Source organism: Lepisma saccharinum, chromosome 12 (assembly GCF_977018435.1).
Source record: "Lepisma saccharinum chromosome 12, izLepSacc3.1, whole genome shotgun sequence".
Lineage (NCBI taxonomy): Eukaryota > Metazoa > Arthropoda > Insecta > Zygentoma > Lepismatidae > Lepisma > Lepisma saccharinum.
In genome coordinates this window covers 68,966,540-68,984,571 of record NC_139240.1, presented here as the reverse complement: position 1 = coordinate 68,984,571, position 18,032 = coordinate 68,966,540, and the positions used below count along the sequence as shown (strand labels likewise).

Below are 18,032 nucleotides of genomic sequence, written 5' to 3'. Positions count from 1 at the left end.
AATTTTTGGAAGAACACACGTTCCCTTCATCAGACATTTATTCTTAGTTTGATTAATGTTACAGTTTTGCAGTGAATATTGTTAATTATGTTACATTTTTAAATGTAATAACTTAACTGTGAAACAAGCATTTTTTTAATATAATTATCCCAAATGAAGATAAATACACATAAGTGAATTTCTAACTTTATCTGCAAGACTTATTTTCAATTTGGTACCCCTGGTATAAAGATTTGGTATTTATCCTTGTGTGCCAGAAAAATAGAGTTTTGCTTTGTGTAGTGGAACCACATGGAAAGAACCTGAGCAGACTGGCGACTCCTGGGCATCGTACTCCCATGTGGAGGGGAGGGGCAGAGTGGAGCATCCTTCCTTATGGTCCAAGTTGAACAAACGAAGGGAAAAGTGCACAAAGGATTTTGGCCTGAGGTTCTTTTGTTTGTGGGTGCTCTATAGAACAGTATTATTTTACAATTCATATGAAAAATATTTAAAAATTTTTGAAGACATAGGATGGAAAGCAATAACAGTTATATTAAAATATTATGCAATTGTATATTGTGTTAAAGAGCTACTTTGTTTTGCAGGAGCTTACGTTTTGCAAATGATGGTGAAGAAATTTGACGAAATATACAATTTAGGACCAACTGAGAGCAAGGAATTGGATAATCTTGTTCTGTTTTTAAGCCACATGTACAACTTCAAGGTAAAAAATGTAACATTTCTCACACTTTTTTTTTATGGTTCAAAGTGGTATCAACTGAGCCCAAGTGTAGATACTTATTACAGTTTTCATGTTGTAAGCAGTTGAAGCATGATTTTTTGTGCTTTCCTTTTATTGTATGTGGGCAATTTGGTATTTATTGTACAGTGTATTTCAGAAGTCATGCAGTTCTTGATTACAGTTGAGATGGCTTTATATTGGGTTGATGGGTGTTTTTCCACCATGGGAAAAGTTTTTTATTTAATACTCATTTGAGATGCACAAAAGACAGAAATTAATCACTAATATATATTTTCGTTCATTGTCTATGACTGACTGTCTACCAATGCTCGGGCAGGTTTTTGATCCCACGCGTGAAGATATCAGTTGATCTAAGGTCAATGATGTCGTCAAGCCAAGTTTGAAGCGCATTTTCGTTACCAAAGGAGTTTCCTTGAACGTTGGTGGGTTTAGAGCTGAAAATGTGAAAATTCGATGGTGACTAAGAATGATGTTGAATATCCTCCCAACCAAGAGGATAGCAGCTTTTGTCTTGTTTTCAGAGTGTGACATTTGTTAATTCTCGGGTCGACTAATGTGGATCATCGTGGATTCAAGCATTTAAACGGTCTTCATTAAAGTCAATACGTCACCTTTGCTCCTCTGGTAAACACAGACAGAAGAATATGTCTGAAGTGTTACTTTTTTTTCCCCACTTCACACTTATTGCTCTTTAGCTCACAAATAACACTGTCTTCCTTCAAATCTGCAAAATTCAATGCATATTCACAAGCACAACAATGTCACTCCAATTGACAAACATTAAATGAGAAACAAACTCCTAACACCACAGTGTTGCCATACCAAACACAAACACTACAAACTTATGCATGAACCCAATACGTAACTACATTCTGCGTAATTCTGTTTTATATGCAAATTACTGTAGGTCCCGGCAAGATAAATCTAAAAGTTACACGCTTGACCAGATAGTAAAATTTTTATGGGAAGTGGACGCTAATTCATATAAAACCTAAGAATAAAACTTTTAGATTCGTTAATTTACCACCACAGAAATAACCTGTTTTACATACATCTTGCTCCTCAAAATAGATACAGTTATAGTATTTTAATAATGATGTGACATGGTATCTAAATCTGAATTGTAAGTGATTATTAGTTATACGTATTATTTTCTCTTCACCTTGACATACGTAACTCAGGTTCTACTGTATTTTGAAGCAAAACCATTGTAAACTAATCCTTTTAATTGGAGTGGAATGCTGACCCCTTATGTTAATCAATATTTTGAACAACTTTTAATTGTTACAATTTAGAGCCTTCCTGATGGCGCAGTGGTTGCATCGTTGCCTTGTAATGAAGGGGTTCCAGGTTCGATACCCAGTGGAGTGGTTCTGATCCCACTATAAACTGTAGGTTCAGTCCCAGTTAGGCTTACTGTGCATAAAGTGGACTTAAAACACCAATTCAATCAAATCAATTGTTACAATTTGCATCGGTATCGGTGGGAATCGGTATGAGTATGTATTCAAAGTGTTAAGTTTATAGAAAGAACCATTAAATGTACTTTTATACTTAATATAAAATTTTAATTCATGTATCCTGTGGTTTCGTAAAATAGAATGAAGCTTGCTTGGGTATGTATGCGTAAAAAGATGAACTGTCCCATCTCTTAATGTGAACTGTAGTTATTTTTTTTATGCATCATGAGGTTAATTGTTCAATTGCTGGTCCCCTCCTGTGGAATAATATGCATATGAATAAAATTAGTTGCATGCTAATCGATACATGTTTTCTTATGCTTTTGATTTCTTTTGTGCTTGTTGCAGATGTTCCATTCCATCCTAATGTTTAATCTGCTAGAAAAATTCTGCGAAGGCTTTACTGAGAAGGACATAGAACTAATTCTGCTAGTCTTGAAAACAGTTGGCTTCACATTGAGGAAAAGTGATCCATTAGTCCTGAAGGATGTAATAATAAAGTTACAGAGGAAAGCTTCGGCAGCGACTGAATTCAAAGACAAGTATGGATATTTATTTTATTGTTTTATTCCTTTATGTTGGTATGATTGTATGTGAAGCTTCCTAGAGTAATGTGCTGCTCTTACAATACTTAACCTAGTTTCTTCAGGAGTGCCTCACTTCCACATAGTACACACCAATAACTGCTTTTTGCAGGCCAACGAGGCTCTGGACCTACGGCCAGTATAATCTTCGTAGGACTGTACGTGTGTTGTCCTGTGTTTTGTTATTGTACAGGGTGGGGCACGGGAACCGGACGAATTTTAAACAGTCACTACAGAGTTAACTTTTGCTGCAAAAAAAATATATATTAATAGTTTTTCTTGTATGTACACATTGCTTGCATTGTAGAATTATTTTCCTGTAGTTTACGGTTATTACAAGCATAAGAAAACAGCTTTTCGTTGTGACGTTTCAGGAGAACACACGCTCCTTTCATCAGACATTTATTTTCATTTTGACTAAAGATACAGTTATAACAATGGTTAGCAATGTTTTAAACAAAAAGAATCCGTTATATAAAGGATGTTGTCAATGTTATATTGTTGTAATATAGCAACTTAACTGTGAAAAGAAGCAGTCTGTTTTATTTTTATTTCAGATAAAAAAAATTTTGGTCACATTTCTTTTTTATTTAAAATTATGAATCCCAAATATCATCAGGTAATTCAAATTCATCATTGTTTTCACAAAGTCTCTTGATGTTTTCTGTTATATTAAATTTTAATGATGAAGGAGCATGTGTTCTCCTGAAACGTCACAACGAAAAACTGTTTTCTTATGCTTGTAATAACCGTAAACTACAGGAAAATAATAAAAAATATATTTACAGAAATATATAGTGAAGATCATAGCATTTTATGCTATTCATGTGTGAAAAATTACATCGGCCAAGTGGCGTCCATTTTTGCGGATGCAACTTTGAAGGCGGTCATGGAAATTGGCTCCACTTTCTGCAGCATGTCTCTGTCGATTTCCTACAGCGAACCACATGGTCACTTTTTGGCTGTTAAGGGGTTTCTGATGTAGTTGTCGGGGATTTTCCACAGCCTAGTAGCGACAGTTCTGTTTATTTACAGATCCATTTAGGTGGAAGTGAGCTTCGTCACTCATCAACAACACCATGTCTTCATTCTCCTCGTAACGTATAAGCATTCCAACACAAAACAAAACTGCTAGTAACTACAACAACGGAACATTTGAATGTCTATCGTAAAGTGCTATGATCTTCACTATATATTTCAGTAAATATTTTTTTTTTCCAGCAAAAATTAACTTTGTAGTGACTTTTTAAATTCGTCTGGTCCCCGTGCCCCACCCTGTATGTCAATATAAATACAATTTTACTTACGTTTTTTTGCGAGTATGATACGTTTTGTTTAATTACGACGTTTCGAGAGATAACTGTGTTATAAGCAAATCATAAAGTCATAGCTTCGTCAAAATATTTCTTCCATAGTCAACCGGATCAAGGGTTAGGTGAAATGTGAGCGGGGGAAAAAGTATAGGAAGATTGATTACACACTGACAAATTACGTGCTTTAAAGCCATCGTTTACCTAAGTTAAAACCTATTATACAAACTTATTTGTCCTCCTGTATACATTTTTAAAAACTAAAAACCTTTAAAATTCTAAAAACTGTTCGCTATTTCACAGTCAAGTTGTCTGCAACGAGCTTCCCTTGCGAATGTGTCGTAATTGAAGAAAATGTATCATACTCGCAAAAGAATGTAAGTAAAATTGTATTTATATTGTTAATCTTGTGAGTAATTTGCACATAGTAAATATGAACACCCTGTATGTGCTGAGTGCCCCTTTATAACCTCAGCTTTTAACCCAGGTGAGAATATTTTATTCCTCAGAATCAAGTTTAGTTGTGGTAAGAGGCTGGGCCATGTATAATGTGAAGGATGCAAAATAACCTAAGTGCTGACGTACCCAGATTTTCAATTCAATCAATCAGTCAATTTCTTTCAGGAGTGTTAGAGGTGACCCTTTCTTGAGACATCCAAATGTGACCTCACTTACACGTCGTACACCGTGGACTGCATTTTGCGTACTAACGAGGCTCTGACATCTGGATCCATGGCTAGTATAATTCTATATGGGACTTGAGTTCTGTCCAAATGTGTTTGTGATTGTCTCTTCATGTACAGTGTGTCCGAGAAAAAATATACCAATAAAGAATTTAAATAACTCAACAATCGTTAACGATAGAAATGTCAAGTAATGCTTAATTGGAAGAGGGAAGAAAGGCATTTTTTTACCACCAGAAGGGAAAAAATTGTAACATAATTAAGCGCATGCACGGCTTTGTTCGTGAGTAGTCTGTACAATGGCGCCGTTTACTGTTCGTCAGAAAGTTGAGTGCTGCTTTTGGTTTGCAGAATTGAAGTCTTCTCTAACGGTACAAAGAGATTCCGGCAACAATGTGGACAGGAAGCACCAGAACATCATTACATTGTTAAATGGCATAAACAATTGCTGGAAACAGGATCCTTGTTGAGGAAGAAAGGTAGTGGTCGGAAGCGTGTGAGCGAGGATAAAGTGTTTGCAGTCCAGGAAGCTTTTCAGAGAAGCCCACGTAAATCTGTGAGACGTGCTAGTTCTCAACTTCAAATTCCACGTTCTACTGTGCATGATATCGTACATAAAAGGTTAAGGCTTAGCTACAAGTTACAGCTTGTTCAGAAACTAAAGTGCAATGATAAACCCGCTAGGTTTGATTATGCTAGTGAAGTGCTATCACGCATTGATGATGACAATGAATTCCTGACATGCGTAACATTTTCAGATGAGGCTACCTTCCACATTTCCGGAAGAGTGCATAGGCATAACTGTAGAATATGGGGTGAGCAGAATCCCCATGCAGTTGTTGAACATGAACGTGTGGTTTGACACGAGATTCCGTAATTGGGCACTTTTTCTTTGAGGAAGCTACAGTTACAGGTGCAAGTTACCTGCAAATGTTGCAACAGTATGCTGTACCTCATATACCTCATGGGTACATGTTTCAGCAGGTTGGGCCCCCCCCACATTATGCCCGTTGTGTTACTAACTTCCTTAATAACAATTTCGCTGGTAATTGGATTGCGAGGGGTGGACCCATTAAATGTTGCTGTAGGTTTTTATGGCCAGGTTACGCTACTCATTCGTACTCCCCCAATTTTCTCGCAAAAGTAGGTGGCTAACGGTCCCATACACAGGCAGAAATCTCAAGAGAAAATTTGTTACGCTTCCTCCAGGAGACTCGAACCAGCATGCATCTCGTAGCCAGAGCCCAAAGCTTGCACCTTAGACTGCATGACTGGTGTGGGACAAAATTCAGACAACGGATAATGTAAATGTTGTGAGCATTATAATATGTATTATGTACAGAGCATTCCCTGACATTCGCTACAAGACTCGGCGGCAAGCGGCCCGGCGTCAGCGCTTGTCTTTCACGGTGAACAGGTCCGCGACAGTTGCACGCTACAGTCTGTTTTTTTCGCTCCCCCTGCCTTCGCTCTCTTTCCATTTCTGTTGACGTTGCAGACTGACGCCAGTATAATCGTCCCTCGGAAGTTGTGTTGTGTCGTGTCCGTGTGTTGAATATTGTGGCTTAATATGGCACCACAAAAATTTACATTACAACAAAGGATTTACCTTGTCGAGTGTCACTTCGGAAGGAAGAATTGTGGAGAAGTTTTGCAACGAAATTTCCTGATGTTTCCGTTCCACATAGAACCACTATATTAAACCTCATAAAAAAGTCTAGAGTAACAGAGTTAGTTCTGAATAAAAGTGGAAAGAAAAAGAAGTATACAAGGACAATCTGCACACCATCCGTGAGTTAAAAGAGAGTATTGTACGAGAAATCGGGAGAATTACAGTAGATGAACTTGCACGTGTAAATGCCAATTTCCTTCGGAGATGCCAGGAATGTGTTGCAGCAGAGGGACATCATTTTTAACACCTTCTGTAGTCAAGGTTAGTACACAATATGAAAACTGTAATTTTAATAGCCGACTCTAGCGACTGTCGCGGACCCGTTCACAGGGAAAGACAAGCGCTGACACCGGGCCGCTTGCCGCCGAGTCTCGTAGCGAATGTCAGGGAATGCTCTGTATAATCATGTAGCTCTGAAGAAGAAGAACAAATATGTACAATAGTCTGTTGTTGATTACTATAGAGTTAGTTTTAGATTCCTCAGGCACCAAGTTGTACACATGTTAAAAGTTACTAAACCTTGTTTGTGTTTTATGTACAGAATGTGCTTTATTGTGTTTATCCATGTTTTCCCATGTACCAAGCATTCTATAACCACTCGGGAACGTTTCGTCCTGTCCACAGAGCCAAATTTCACATTTTTTATGGTCAAACAGAAAACAATTTCAAACATTTCAGTAATGTGTTAATAGTGATAGTAATAAGATAGTAATAAGTCATGATCCATTTAACACTGCAGTATATGAAATTTTTCAGCTCCCGTGTGAAATTTATGCTGGATGTTATGTTGGCTATACGGAACAACAACATGCAGACGATTCCAAACTATGATACCTCTCACATGGAGCACCTCAAGAAGCTGATGAGAGGGTTTATACGCAAAGGAAGCTTTGTAACTGAGCTGAATATATCGTTGGAGGATCTATTGAAAGGTATTATTTACTTTTTATAAAATAGTAGATAATTCATTCTTGGTGTATTCTGTATTTTATTAATTAGCCAAGAGTATTTTCTACACTTGCCTTTACTGATAAAGTTAGTAGATTTTAACATGCTATATGTAGAGCCACATATTTTTGGTAAATAATAAAGCAAATTTCGGTGTTATAGTGGTGAAAAATCAGATCAAAAGCGACATATAAAATGACATTTTGGTTTTAAAATTGTGAATATAATCCTAAATTTGATTTAAGAACTGGACTTATTACACAAAATAAAGATATCCCTTGTAATAACACATTTATATAGTTATCAGAGTATTAAGTTTTTATACCTGTGTAAAGGTGTCCATTTTGGCTTCTCAAATGTTTGCAAGATAATTTATCAATTTTCCATGAATTGCATAACTCACAGGATAGTTCAAACTTCAGAAAGTGTCGCATCAATAAATAAACTCTAAATTTCGTGTTTAACCTTTAAAGTCCCGTGGTGCTTATGCAGTTTTACCTCTCTCCCAGGCCATTTAAACGAGTTTTGTAAGGTTTAGCAAAAATCGTTATAGCTTCCTTCCTATGGCAGATAATTTAGTGAAAGAAGAAACATTTTACTAAGAATAAAATGTACTTTTACATAGAAAAGACGAAGTGTTGCTATCTGTATGTATCTGTTATTATTCGTGGCTTCAAATGTGAAAATTGAAAAAAGAAAAGACAAAATTTTGCCTCTCCCTGTTGAGACATGGGACAGGAACAAATTCTATGTCCTATTTGCAACCACATGTCTACATTATAATTCAATATTTATTTTGTTCCTAATGCCTTTTGCCATCTGAAGAAAGAAATGAAAATGAAACAAAGTGCACAAGTTATTTTCGACAAGGTTTGCAACACACACAATATTTTTTTTAAAAAAAGACAGGAATTTCAAATATATATACATGAAATTGGAAGTAAAAATAAAAAACTTACCGAAGGCTGAAACAAACACTAACACGTTCACCCCGATCATGTACAATTTCCCGCAACTCCTCGTCGCTTTCCAATTCCCCATCTGTGCCAAAACCGTCTAGTATATTGTTTACCTCCTGCTCCAAATCCTGTAACCTTATAGCCGAACTCATGTTCGCACAACACACACACAAACAAGAAAAGTAAATAATACCTCTCACTACACTCCCAAGATGATCAAAACATGATAAAATATCTCACTCCACTTGCAAACACGTGAAAACTATGCGCACGACATTACTGCAACGCCTCTGTGAACTCAAATGAAGTCTCCTTTTCAAAATAAAAGGGTCAGTCAGCTGAAAAAAATTACACGAGTTATATTTAGCCTCGATCCTACCTCTTAGAAGGAGTGAAGCAAGCATTGTGCAAAGTCCATTTCACCCGCTGAAAAGTTATCGCTGTAAACACTTTTGACAACAATGCCCCCTCCCCCTCCGACCATGACCTTCTTCTGCATGTTGAGAAGGAAGCATCTTGAATCTGCAACCCTCTTACAGACCAGACTTTCCACTTTTTAAATGTGCAAATGTACAGAGAAAATTCAAACAGCAGAACTAATTATCATAGAGAACTGGATTTTGTTTATCTTTGTGCCAAATGACAGTCCTCTCAATGGAAATATATTTATCACAATAATGACTTTGTAAAAAGAACTAGAAGAAATTTGAAATTAAATATTAATAAGTAATTTAAAAAATATACAGCAGGTCTCTAAGATGACCACAAAAACAGAAAAGTGAGTGAAAAATAATTTAGTGTATGCCACTGTAATGTTCCCACAATCATAAGAAGTCACAATAAAAATAAATAAATTCATGTTAAAAAATCTCCACTCTTGTTCAGTGTAATAATATGAAAGCACTGATTACAATCTACTTTTGCTTGTAACTACACAAAGTTTGATTTGCTACTTTTTAAAATGTGTTTTGCTTGGACAAATGAATATTCAACTCCTTTATATTTCAGCTGAAGAGCGTGGCAGATGGTGGATAGTTGGATCAGCATGGAGCGGAACTCTTCCTGGCGAGGCCAATAGTCAGGAGACAGGGGAACAAACTCATCCTCCAAAGTTTAGTGATAAGCTCTTGGAGATCGCAAAAAAGCAGAGAATGAACACAGACATCAGAAGAAATATTTTTTGCATTTTAATGAGTGCAGAGGTAGAATGAATTATTTCTTAGATAACAAAGTGGCATTTCACTTAGAAGGAGAGGGCATAGCTTGGGAAACTGAGTGTCTGACGTGACTTGGTGTAGTGATAGGGTACCCTAGAGTTATTGATGTGCCAAAGTGCTGGCGGGCACTAGCCAACCATTTCCTAGAAGATAATGCTTCAAAGTTTCTAAGCTTTCCAAGTTTGACCCTAATGTTTTTACAATTTTATTTATGCAAATAATTTTTCAGAATACTTTTTTAAATTTTCTCATCATTGTACAAAATTTGCATATTTAATTATCCACGTGCTATTTTCGACGAAATAATATATGTAGCAAAGGGTAAAGCTGTGTTTTATTTTTCTAGAAAACAAATACCCTTCCAGAAACAAAACACAAGAATTCTATTCGCAATAAATTCTTTTATTTACCTTTTTATTTTGTACACGATCATAAAAGCATGGAGAACAAAATGTCTCGACAATTTGCATTGCAGATAAAGAACGAATTTTCACAAGAAATAATTGCTCGAGATAATAGGAAAAATGTAGGGTCAACCAAATGAGAATCAAACCCAGAACCTTCGGGACACTTGCAAGTTAAAGAATATCTTCATCTCATGAGACACACTTGGAAAGTTTTGAAACTTTGAATCATTTTTTTCTCTGTAATGACTAGCTAGTGCACGCTAGTACACTCGCCTGAATTAATACTCCGGCAGTTTGTTTCTTTATACAGAATATTTGCAGAAGATACAATTCAACATACAAGGTTATCAATATACATTGTATAAAAAGTCACTTATTACTGACTTCGTTGACCCTGTATCTTGGCATATCAATACCTACAGGGTACCCTACCACTACAAAAAGTCACGTCCCAAATTCAGTTTCCCAAGCTGTGCCCTCTCCTTGTTAGATCTATAGTGGTAATTCTGAGTTAACTAAATTAAATATCAGGGCTTAGCCCATGTCATTTCAAATCAATATTGTTATGAACACTAATATTTTTACCAGTTTGTACCAGTACTAATACGTGAATGTTGAAAAATTAAAGTTATTCACATTATGCATAATTGTCAGTGTATAAATGATCCATTGTAACTGTACCATATCATATCCATATCAATCTACCAGACTTGTACTTTAGGATAGGGGTGGACCAGTATGAAATTATTGTGGTTAATAGAGTACTGACACCTTTCTATATTGCCACTTTATTGTGGTTTTCTGTTTTATGTAGAGGTTGTGAATAATTCTTCTGCCCTTAATGTTAATTCCTGCCTTTTTTAGAATTCAGAACATTATGATCGAATTTACATTGTTAATTGCTTCTTTTGAAGGTATATGAAGGCTCTAAATGTTTCCTTATCTTTCTTCTTTCTTTACCCTGCCTTTAATCAAGAGTCACAACCCCTAATTATTTCTGTAGAATTATTTCTCTTGTAGTCTACGGTTATTACAAACATAAAAACACAGGTTCTCCTTGAGACGTTTCAGGAGAACACACGCTCCCTTCATCAAACTAAAAATAAATGTCTGATGAAGGGAGTGTGTGTTTTCCTGAAACGTCACTATGAAAAAACTATGTTTTTAGGCTTGTAATAACCGTAGACTACAACAGAAATAATTCTACAATGCAAGCAATGCGTACGTACAAGAAAAATTATGTCTGTAGAATTCGTCCATTGTTTGGAAGTCCTAAATCCATTACAAGTACAAATATAAGCAGGGCTCGAAAAATCGCAGTCGCCAGGTTGCCATGGCGACTAAAAATTTCAACCTGGCGACTGTGATCGTTTGCTGTAATATCGCCGTTTTTTTTTAAGTTTGCATGTACGAAATTTTGAAGATTCTAAGTTCAGATTTGCAGTACAATGTAAGTTAGCAAATGATTAACGTATCAACGTTGTGAACATCCCATAGAATCAGTAACAATTTCTTACTCTTTGTCCCCCCCCCCCCTCAATTTCCCACTTTCTCACATGATTTAGTGATGTTTTGAATACGGCGATGCTCAGCTTCTTATAGATTGATTGATTTGCTTTATTTTACTTCGCTTTTTGTTTCACTTTTGGCTAATTTGCGAAGATTGGGATGAGTGATGATTTCATCATGAAATTGATGAATGAATACTTCTTATAGCTTCTTATAGTATGCACAATTGCTAATAGGTGGTTTCCTGGTGCCTGATTTTCAAAGCTGGCACCTACCTCTGTGGAAGATTTTTCGAGCACCGAATATAAGTTAAATTTCAGGTATACTTTTTTGAATTTATTTTACATTCCTTTATAAAAACTGTATTGCATTTGAGTATATGCTCGTTTATATAGTCTATTCACTAACTAAATATAATTGAAATTATTCGCAGGACTATCTTGATGCTTTTGAGAATTTATTGCGCCTTGGTCTAAAGAACCAGCAAGATAGAGAGATTGTTCATGTTATCATGCACTGTTGCATTCAGGAAGGCTCTTTCAATCCTTATTATGCATTGTTGGCACAAAAGTTCTGTGATTACGACAGGAAGTATCAGGTAAGTGACCAGTAATGATTTGAGGTTTTCCTCCCAAGCTTTTCCTTGAACTATTAATTGTAACTCGATGTAATTCAGTACCACTACTGTTCAGATTTTAACAAATTTAGCATTGAGTACTATTTTTAAAATTAATAATATTTCCCTCTTATCGCATCTGTATAAAAATTACTCTAACAGCCATGTTAAATATAAACTTCAGCTTAAAAAAATGATTGGAAAGAAATTCTGTATTTATTTAATTGTTATTACATTGGAACTCTGATTTTACGTTCCTGGTTTTTACATTTTCCCACATTATAAAGGGTGTGTCAAAAATATGATGAACTTCGAAGCAAGTGTATTCATGGAGATGAATAGTATAGGGTATGCAATTAGTTGTAAACATGTTATTCATTCACAAGATGGCCTTCATGTTTTGAAGATGGCTACCATTTGTGCGTACACATTCCTGAAGTCGGCAGGGAACATCGTGCATTGCTCGCTGTAACATGTCCACAGGAATCTGGTTGACTTCCTCACAGATTCGTGTCTTCAGTTCCGCAATTGTTGAACCTGTTTCTTCGAATTTGCTTACCCAACTTGCTTTTGTATGCGCGAATGGAACTTGTGCATGCCGTTGCAGTTGATAATGTTGCTGAAATCCTCAATGTGCAGCACTGACACTGTCGTTATTCTTATAATATGCACGCTGTGCACCACTCCACAGCTCCATGATAACTGAATGGCATGACACCTACTTCGTGTTTTGTACGTTATGTGGTGCCACATTCCTCAGAGTGTTGCCAAGTTACGGTTTCAAAAATCCCATATTTTTGAGACATCCTGTACATTCAATCTTCATGGTCCCAACATAGCCAAGTGTCATAAAATTTTCCTCAATTTTACATTTTCCCACATTTCAAAATTTTCAGCTTGGTAAAAAAAAGGTAAAGTGCTCCCCTGTGCATAGCACCACGCCATGAAGGCGTATAGGGGTGTGGGGGTAACGCCCCACACTTTCTTGATCCGGTCGTGAGTGGGGGTGATGTGATCAGCATCACGCCCCTGACCACCTTTACCCCCCCAGGTTTCCCCCAGGTACCTATGTTGTTCGATGCTGGGTGGGCGCCGGGGCCGCTTCCATCGTTAGAAAAGTTCCCGGATTTGAACCGGCCGGGGATCGAACCCGGGACCTTTAGCATGGTAGTCAGACGCATTACCGACTGAGCCACCGCAGACAGCTTGGTCCCCTGAAAAATGTAAAATGGAATTTCCAATGTATTTATCCATTTATTGTTATTGGGAAGTATTGTTAAGCTGTGTGTGGGAGACATTTCACAAACTAAATTAGAATATTTGGTCTGAAGATATAATGTTTTGCCATACAAACACAGTCTTGTCACAGAAGGGAAATTTCACTTGATGCAGGGAAATATCTGTAAAGTTGTAGTTAAAAAGTAAAAAGACAAACTTTTCAGAAAATACCAAGACTATTTTATCAAAACTAGTTCATCATGTCACCTCAGTGTGTTGTTTGCACATCTGTGGTGATTGTTTGCTTGTAGACTGAAGGGGACTGTGTCGCTTGTCATTTTTTGCTTTGGTATGAAATCTCCCGTACAGAACTGATGAAGGAACAATGAAATTCAAAGCTAAGTGTAGCTCCATAGTGGTCTTACATTCCTGGTCTTTATCACTCTAAATACACTTACAATTACTTCGAGGAAAACACAAAACTTCCAGTCTTCTATGAAGCCATCTCAGAAGTGGGATGCAAAAGGCTTTTTATTAAAATATCATTAACTTTCACAGTCAGGACTCCATAAAACTACCACTGATATTATTTACCACAATCTGCACTCAACAAAATAATATTCTAGTTCGAGAAAAAGCTGTATTAATTTTGAAAATCTTGTTTGATTGCACTAACAAAGTCACACATTTTAAATCAACGTAACGTCTTCTTCTTCCTTCATTGGCCCACACCACCTTTAAGCGATTTCAGCCAAGTTACAGAGTACTGGTTTTGTCTTTGTTCTTGTTGGAAGCACAGTAATCCATATGCTTATTCACTTTCCTCAGGAAATGATATTCTCCATTGTCACTTTTTCAGAATTGTAGTCTTTTCTGTTCCCAAGATATATTGAGATTTTGTGGTTTATCTTGGTATCATTTATTCTGGAAGTTATGAACATGTTCATATTGTGAAGTTATGTTTCCACGCAAATCCATACAAGATCCACATAATCGTAGGTTTACATTCAGAAATAAGTGTTGATATGGATATCAGAAATGAGATTTTTGCGCATTGCAAATTTTTATATAAAAGTATTAAAGTAGCACCATAGTGTTGCCGTAAATTGCATTTAAAAAAAAGAAATCAACATACAACAACCACCATCAAATCATCATCATCATCATATTTTATTGGACTTACAGCTCTACATCTGGCTGTTTATGCCCAGCATACATACATAAGATTCATTTTTCATGTAAATTTTACACACAAAGTTCAAATCAATAAATCACATCACCTAGCAATCAAAACTGAAATTTTAAGGTGTCAATAACCATTGGAACAGATTACAAACTTGCATCAAACAAATCATGATACAAGTATTTCTTTTTATAATTAACACATTAAACATTGAGTTTTGTAAATTTTGTGTGGGCATAACAGTGGGGAAATGGAGCATGGTTACTGAGTACCCATGTTTCTTTTGGTGTGACAGATTTTGTTAGCTCCTATTACATGCATGGTTGGTTCTGTGGTTATGGAAGACTGACAGAGATGATGGTGACCAGTTCATACATGAATTCAAACATCGAGCTAGCTGCTAGGGATCCCGGTTTTGATTGTTGTTGGAGGCACATTGCACAGTGCTTTAGATCCCACTTTAAACTGTAGGTCCAGTCCTGATTAGCACATTACAACACAGCTTCCAGTGACTGTTTCCGAACAGCCATTATGCACCAACTACTCCCATCAACAAACATCCTTTCAGAAATGCTGCGAAAGATTCTACATATCAGTTACCGTAAACCCCAGACTCAACCTAACCACTCAGTAACCATTTCAGTTGAGTTGGTGTTTTAAGTCCACTTTATGCACAGGAATACTAATCGGACTGGACCTACAGTTTAAAGTGGGATCCGAACCACTTGTGCCTCCACCGGGTATCGAACCCGGGACCCCTTGATTACAAGGCGGTGATGCTACCACTGCGCCATCGGGGAGGCCCAGTAACCATTTGAACCCAAAATCTTGCCCATCCAGCAAACAGTTAAAACACTGGTCTCCTAACATGTTCTGATCTTCTCCCATCATCTGGCTACACTGAAGTGCGATGCCATTTTTTTCTTAATTGAAAATGGAACCAGGTTGCTTAATATAGAAACTTTCATTTTGTGTGATAAATGCTTACTGTTTCCTTCCATTTTTATATTTTATATGTATACAGTGGAACCTCGATTTTACGTTTTTCAGGGCACCTTAAAGTTCATGTAAAATCAAGGAGACTTTTATAACATTTTGCTTTGTTGGAACCATCAAGATTAAATGCATAATGCGGGAAAGTTTATAATCCGGGAACGTAAAATCAGGGTTCCACTGTATATAATAATTGAAAATTAATCTTAGTCAATAAATAATCCTATTTACATATTTGCAGATGATAATCCAGTATACCTTGTGGGATAAACTGAAGGAGATTGACAATTTGTCCCGTGTGCAGCGGGTGAATTTAGCAAAATTTCTTACTCACCTTTTTGTGGAGATGGGGCTTCCATTATCAGTTCTAAAAGTAAGTCAATAATAAGAAAATACGTTATTAACTTAAATGAAAACCACTAGACTACAACAATGTGTGTGTGTATGTATGTGGCATGTGCATGCGTGCATACATAATAATTAAACAACTTGCAAAATTTGATTTAGGTGGAAATGATCCGATATCGATAAAGTACCGATACTGACAACTGATATTCTACCAAATCGATATAATATTCCAATTGGTCCTTGAAGAACCTGAATGGTTCATTGACCTCCTTAGTAAATAGTGTGTTTTGAGGTGATTGCAGTGCAAATAAGTTGCATATTTTGATATTTACTTTTTTAAAAATTAGGACGTGGAGATTATCAATAAAAAATATAACAAAATGGCAGTATTTTGCACTAAATTATAAGATATTTATAGATATATCAGATTGTAATTTTACCTATAATATGCCTAAACTCCGTATCAGCTAACTGTAGACCAGGCAAACAGAACAAGTCTGCGCAAGTAGAGACGCAAGACTGCTCCACCAATGAACAGTGAGAGAAACGGGATTGCGTAATGGGCGACGGGAGTTACCCGATTACCTGCTTCGCTATGCAGTGTTGCAAACTTTTGAAAAGGATAATACCGATCGCACATGGCAAACGTACCGTATTTTTGTCTCCAGGTCCGTACGATTGGTTTAAGAATTTCTTATGGAAATATTAGAGATAAAACTGCAAGAGCAAAATTTTGACAAGCCGTGCATTTAGTGTATGTACTAAAGTCTGAACCGTACGTCCGTACATGTATGGTCAGGACTGTACGGTTGGCAACGCTGCGTTCAGCACTCGATTTTCCTCCTCCTCCTCTGTTATTATGTGCGGCCTTGCTCTACAGTTAGTTGGGACAGAGTATATATTGGCTGATACCGATAGAGTACCGATTAATCTGCCCCATCCCTTATGTATATAGACATGCTAAATTGATTTCATTGTGTTAAATTAATATTGTAAAAGATAAATATGTAATGAAAATTCTTTAAATGATTGCTATTGTCATATTTTATTATATTCAATGGATATTACCTAAAGGGAACTGTATCTGACAAGATTTTTTTTTTTTTTTGCAAACAGGTAATCCAGTTTGCTGAAATGAACAAGACATTGGTTAAGTTCTTGAGGAAAATTTTGCTAGGGATTCTTTTGCATCCGTCAGAAGAAACGTGCCAACAGGTCTTCCTTCGTGTTGCAGTCTCACCAAAACTCCACATGTTCAGGGAAGGGATGAGACTGTTCCTCCATCACTTTGTGCTTCGCAAGAAAGAGCGAATGAGCGAACAGGATAGCAAACTTCTGGACCAGAGGGTTAACGTGGCAGAGAAAGCGATCATGGCAGGTGAATCGAAGATGAGACTTTAGGGTTTGGGATGTGGCAATTTCATCAGGTGTTTAGGAAAATAATGAACTTTACAATAGCGAAAGTACAAAAGTGTGCGAACATATCAGTAACGTGTATGATGCATTTGTGTTCGAAATAAATCAATGAATAAATAAATAAATCTTGTATTCTCTCAAGACACATACGCAAGGATTGGAATAACTCCGGGACCAGGGTGTGTTGCATCTTCACTATTTGATAACTGGTATGAAACGCTATGTTTTTCTAAATGTTATTTTGTGGACATTTGTTATGCATATTGTTGTACAATGAAATCATTCTTCTATTTTCTTTTGACTTCAAGTTTAAGTTTGTTACATAGGAGTGTGACATTGCACAGTGGTTCGGATCCAGTCCTGATTAGCCTTTCTGTGCATAAAGTGGACTTTAAAACAAAATTTAATATGAGAGAGAGTGAGTGAGTGAGTGCTAGTTTTTGCTGTTGGAAAAATCCTGATTTTTTTGCATAATATATTAAAATTGAATATCTATTAGCTCAGTGAGGAATGATTGGTAGAAGTGTCTTGGTTGTAATGTGATATATCTAATGAAACATTTGCTCTCTTGCTGAATTAACTATTAGGATAGCTTACAGGCACATAGAGGAATAATATTAATTTATTGAAAAGTTCGAGTGAAATATAAGGCTCATCCAGGGATTGAACTGGACCCTTTGAATTCTGTGCCATTGCTCTAAAGATGGACGGACCATTTTGTCCATCATTTGTGGCAGAAGTGTCTCAATGAAAGATCCATAAAC

At 36.5% G+C, this 18,032-nt stretch overlaps 1 protein-coding gene across 5 annotated transcripts in view; it reads left to right on the top strand.

The window, feature by feature from the left end:
* LOC145996194 (nucleolar MIF4G domain-containing protein 1) overlaps positions 1-17,393 on the top strand; it is an 89,546-nt gene extending 72,153 nt beyond the window's left edge. For all 5 annotated transcript variants that reach the window (XM_083132587.1, XM_083132588.1, XM_083132590.1 and 2 more), the window contains 7 exons: positions 588-706; positions 2,554-2,747; positions 7,211-7,386; positions 9,370-9,563; positions 11,928-12,092; positions 15,746-15,877; positions 16,969-17,393. In XM_083132587.1, the coding sequence (XP_082988713.1) occupies positions 588-706; positions 2,554-2,747; positions 7,211-7,386; positions 9,370-9,563; positions 11,928-12,092; positions 15,746-15,877; positions 16,969-17,253 (1,265 nt within the window). In that variant the 3' untranslated portion in view covers positions 17,254-17,393. The remainder of the gene's footprint in view (positions 1-587; positions 707-2,553; positions 2,748-7,210; positions 7,387-9,369; positions 9,564-11,927; positions 12,093-15,745; positions 15,878-16,968) is intronic.
* Positions 17,394-18,032: the final 639 nt, after the last annotated feature.